We start from the raw sequence: 5000 nt of genomic DNA, 5'->3' as shown, positions 1-5000 counted from the left end.
AATATGAGGATCTGATGATCAAGAAACATTTATGATTATTATCAGTGTTGAAAACAGTTTTTACATTTGTATTTCAGGATTCTTTGATGAATAGAAAGAACATTAATCTTTTGTAACATTAAACACTACCGTTCAAAAGTCTGAGGTTAGTAAGAATTTTAATTTAATTTTTATTGGGAAAGAAATAAAATAAATCAATATACTTTTATTCATCAAGGATGGGTTAAATTGTTACAAAATTACAGTAAAGACACTTATAATGTTACAAAAGCTTATATTTCAGATAAATGCTGTTCTTTTGAACTTTCTATTCATCAAAGAATCCTGAAATACAAATGTAAAAACTGTTTTCAACACTGATAATAATCATAAATGTTTCTTGAGCATCAGATCCTCATATTAGAGTGATTTCTGAAGGATCATGTGACACTGAAGACTGGAGTAATGATGCTGAACATTCAGCTTTGATCACAGGAATAAATTACACTTTACTATATATTCACATAGAAAACAGATGATTTACATTATAATAATATTTCACTGTTTTACTGTATTTTAAACGCAGACTTTCTTTAAAAACATGAATAATCTGACAGATCCCAAACGTTCGACTGATAGTGTGTCTGAACATCTGTTGGATCCGAGCCGGTTCTGATCAGTCCGAGTGTTTGTTGTGTGTGTGTGTGTGTGTGTGTGTGTGTGTGTTACGCAGGGGGTGTGTGTCCTCAGTGTGAGTGTCATTGAGAGTGGCGTTCAGCCCTACCTGTGTCTACCTGTCCTGTCTGGGACACTGAAAGATAAACGTCTGCAGAAAGAGAGAAACGCAAAGAGCTGGAGACAGTCAGGAAAGAGTGAAGAGACACAGTTACAGCAGATCAACACACTTCACACACACAAGAGCTGAGACCCACCACACACACACACACACACACACACACACACACACTCCATCAGTCATGCTGGTCTGCGGTGGGTCTCTATCTGTCAGATCCACTCAGATCACAATACATTTAAGCATTAAAGAGGACCTATTATGCCCTGATGTTTCAGGCTCTACTAGAACAGGTTTTCCTGCTGTAATGTTGATTATTCTCCTCATATTCTCCATTGTTGCGGCTCCTCTCTTCCCAGTCTGTCAGTAACACTCTGTTTACTTCCTGTCTCTATGAAGCCCCTCCTCCTGAAAGCACACTGTGCTCTGATTGGTTGGCTGGAGCAGTGTGCTGTGATTGGTCGGCGCTTCGAGTGTGTTTGGGAAATGACCCGCCCTTAATTACCATAACCGCCAGTTTAACACACTACTGACTAACTCAACCAGGCCCCGCCCCTTTATTCTGCGCATTAATTATTATAATGAGGAATATTGTGACGTGTTCGTTCCCGGAAGAAACTCAAGACTAATGGAGGCGTTTCAGGAGTTCAGGAACACTGACACTGATATAGAGAAGAGCTGGAGCTTCTTCATGATCATCACACACTAAACACAGATGAAGACGAGGAAAGCACAACAGATCCTCTTTAAAGCTGTTTGCAGTGTGAACATCTGGATGGTTTGTATGTAGGATGTCCGTCATGTTTCGAGATGATTTTCATTATTGCATTACCAGTCAAGAGAATTTAGGGGTTAATTGTCACAAATTAATGTTTATGATTTATTTTTGTCATTTTTGCCTTTATTATAGAGACATGAGAGGACAGGAGAGACCGGACTGAAGTCATCAGCTCCAACCAATGCAAAACATCTTCATCAATATATCTTAAATAAATCTTAATCGTTGCATGAATTGAAAAATATGGCGTTTGTCCGTGACATTCCCACTATGAGTCGAGAGCTGGATAACATCAGGATAAACGCAGCGTTAGAAACGAGCACAGATACACATCCTGATTTCACTGACACACACACACGCTGCTTCTCTCCTGGTTTGATGTGTGTGTGTGTGTGTGTGTGTGTGTGTGTGTGTGTGTGAGAGATGAAGATGATCGGAGCCTCGTGAGATGATGCAACGCGGTTCAGTTTGTTTCCTCTCGATGGGAAAAGCAAGGAATCCCACAGACAGTCTTCAGTTCAGCAGCAGCAGACGCTCAGGACCAAGGCATCACAGAACGGCATTCTGGGACATGCGTTCCACACACACACACACGCACACAGACATGCCTGCGCACAGACTGACACGTGTCGCCTCACCTCAGATTTCTCCATCTTGGTTTGCGCTTCCGCCTGCGTGATGATTTCGCTCATGTTGGTCTCCAGCACCATCCCCCCCATCACCATCTCAGCCAGGATGTTGTGAACCTGCAGGAAGTGACATCACCTTCATTTATACAGCGCTTTCACAATACTGACAATACTACTCACAGCAGCTTTACAGTGATCACAGGAGATTACAGTAACAGAGATTGTTTAGGCTTTACAGCAGCTCTAAAGAGATGCTGACACTATTTCTATGTTTAATTCTGTAAAGCTTGATTTAAAGGTGACATATTATGCCACTTTTCACAAGATGTGATATAAATCTACGGTGTCCCCAGAGTGTGTCTGTGAAATTTCAGCTCAAAATCCCCCCAGATCATTTATTATAGCTTGTCAAATTTGCCCCTTTTTGTGTGTGTCCCTTTAAATGCAAATAAGCTGTAGCTCCGCCTCTGTTCAGAAGAGGGCGGAGCCTTTACACGAGCTTCAGAAACTCCGGCAATAACAAAACATGTGAATCTCACTCATCCAGAATCCCAGAATAACCAGTAGCGAGTGCAGCGTCAGAAAGGCTCACCAAAACAAAGTTACTGGGTTGCACTTTTCTGTGTTGTGTTCAATGTTTTCTGTGTTGCACTGGAGCACTGGAGACCCGATTATAGCACTTACACACGGAAAAAGTCAAATTTTCATGATATATCCCCTTTAAAGTGATCTACTGTATGAAGTGCTGTATGAATAAATGTGACGTGAGTCTCAGAGCTGCTGCAAACACCCACATCACTGATCAGATGCTTTCCGAACCACTGTTTTCTCTTTTATGTTGCGTGTTTTAGCTATAGAGAAAAGTGAGCAGCACATATTTACATATTCATCTAAATGTGGGCGGAGTCGGGGATGTGGGTGGAGTCAGGATGTGGGCAGTGTCTAGGTCTGGGGAGAGTCTGGGTGTGGGCGGAGTCGGGATTTTGTGGAGTCAGGATGTGGGCGGAGTCTGGGTGTGGGGAGAGTCTGGGTGGAGTTGGGGATGTGGGCGGAGTCGGGGGATGTGGGCGGTGTCTGGGTGTGGGTGGAGTTGAGGATGTGGGCGGAGTCGGGGGATGTGGGTGGAATCAGGATGTGGGCGGTGTCTGGGTGTGGGTGGAGTTGGGGATGTGGGCGGAGTCGTGGGATGTGGGTGGAGTCAGGATGTGGGCGGTGTCTGGGTGTGGGTGGAGTTGGGGATGTGGGCGGAGTCGGGGGATGTGGGCGGTGTCTGGGTCTGGGGAGAGTCTGGGTGTGGGCAGAGTCGGGGGATGTGGGTGGAGTCTAGGTCTGGGGAGAGTCTGGGTGTGGGCGGAGTCGGGATTTTGTGGAGTCAGGATGTGGGCGGAGTCTGGGTGTGGGGAGAGTCTGGGTGTGGGCGGAGTCAGGGGATGTGGGCGGTGTCTGGGTGTGGGTTGAGTTGGGGATGTGGGTGGAGTCGGGGATGTGGGTGGAGTCAGGATGTGGGCGGTGTCTGGGTGTGGGTGGAGTTGGGGATGTGGGCGGAGTCGGGGGATGTGGGCGGTGTCTGGGTGTGGGTGGAGTTGGGGATGTGGGCGGAGTCGGGGGATGTGGGCGGTGTCTGGGTGTGGGTGGAGTTGGGGATGTGGGCGGAGTCGGGGGATGTGGGCGGTGTCTGGGTCTGGGGAGAGTCTGGGTGTGGGCAGAGTCGGGGGATGTGGGTGGAGTCAGGATGTGGGCAGTGTCTGGGTGTGGGCAGAGTCTGGGTGTAGTCGGGGGATGTGGGTGGAGTCTAGGTCTGGGGAGAGTCTGGGTGTGGGCGGAGTCGGGATTTTGTGGAGTCAGGATGTGGGCGGAGTCTGGGTGTGGGGAGAGTCTGGGTGTGGGTGGAGTTGGGGATGTGGGTGGAGTCGGGGATGTGGGTGGAGTCAGGATGTGGGCGGTGTGGGTGGAGTTGGGATGTGGGCGGAGTCGGGGATGTGGGCGGTGTCTGGGTATGGGTGGATTTGGGGATGTGGGCGGAGTCGGGGATGTGGGTGGAGTCAGAATGTGGGTGGTGTCTGGGTCAGGGGAAAGTCTGGGTGTGGGCAGAGTCGGGGGATGTGGGTGGAATCAGGATGTGGGCGGAGTCGGGGATGTGGGTGGAGTCAGGATGTGGGCGGTGTCTAGGTCTGGGGAGAGTCTGGGTGTGGGCGGAGTCGGGATTTTGTGGAGTCAGGATGTGGGCGGAGTCTGGGTGTGGGGAGAGTCTGTGTGTGGGTGGAGTTGGGGATGTGGGCGGAGTCGGGGGATGTGGGTGGAGTCAGGATGTGGGCGGTGTCTGGGTGTGGGTGGAGTCGGGGTGTGGGCGGAGTCAGGATGTGGGCGGTGTCTGGGTGTGGGCGGAGTTGTCGAGGTGTGGGTGGAGTCGGGATGTGGGCGGAGTCGGGATTTCGCAGACAGTAAGTGAGGAACAGATCGTGAGTGTATCGGGACTTTAGTGCTGGTTTCGTCACCTTGTCCATGTGGAAGATCAGGTCGAGCTCACACACGTTCTCGAAGCATTTGTCCAGCGTCTCCACGAACACCTGCGGACACAGAGAGATCGACGCCAGTCACATGATCACATCATCATCATCATCATCACACTGCCCAATCAGCCTCAGCGTCGCATCAACACCTGGATCAGGTCCAGAATGCCCAGCTCGCTCTCCGACGAGTCCACACAGAACACGAAGTACAGGGTGGCGTAGTGTCGGTAGATCAGCTTGTTCTCCGAGCCGCCGATTAACCTGCGCACACACACACACACACACACACACACACACACACATGAGCCGTG

General features: G+C 49.3%; 1 protein-coding gene across 2 annotated transcripts in view; it reads right to left on the bottom strand.

Annotated features, from left to right (window-relative positions):
* Positions 1 to 5000, bottom strand: part of ap3s1 (adaptor related protein complex 3 subunit sigma 1) — an 11352-nt gene that overhangs the window by 3389 nt on the left and 2963 nt on the right. The window contains exons 3-6 of one of the 2 annotated variants that reach the window (XM_079896494.1): positions 4839 to 4950; positions 4675 to 4746; positions 2189 to 2296; positions 764 to 805 (exon numbers count right to left, since the gene is read on the bottom strand). In XM_079896494.1, the coding sequence (XP_079752620.1) occupies positions 770 to 805; positions 2189 to 2296; positions 4675 to 4746; positions 4839 to 4950 (328 nt within the window). In that variant the 3' untranslated portion in view covers positions 764 to 769. The remainder of the gene's footprint in view (positions 1 to 763; positions 806 to 2188; positions 2297 to 4674; positions 4747 to 4838; positions 4951 to 5000) is intronic. The other variant, XM_079896493.1, reaches the window with a different exon arrangement.

Source organism: Squalius cephalus, assembly GCF_949319135.1.
Source record: "Squalius cephalus genome assembly, chromosome: 16".
Classification (NCBI taxonomy): Eukaryota; Metazoa; Chordata; class Actinopteri; order Cypriniformes; family Leuciscidae; genus Squalius; species Squalius cephalus.
The sequence above is the reverse complement of the archived record's forward strand: the minus strand, read 5'-3'. Positions and strand labels throughout refer to the sequence as shown.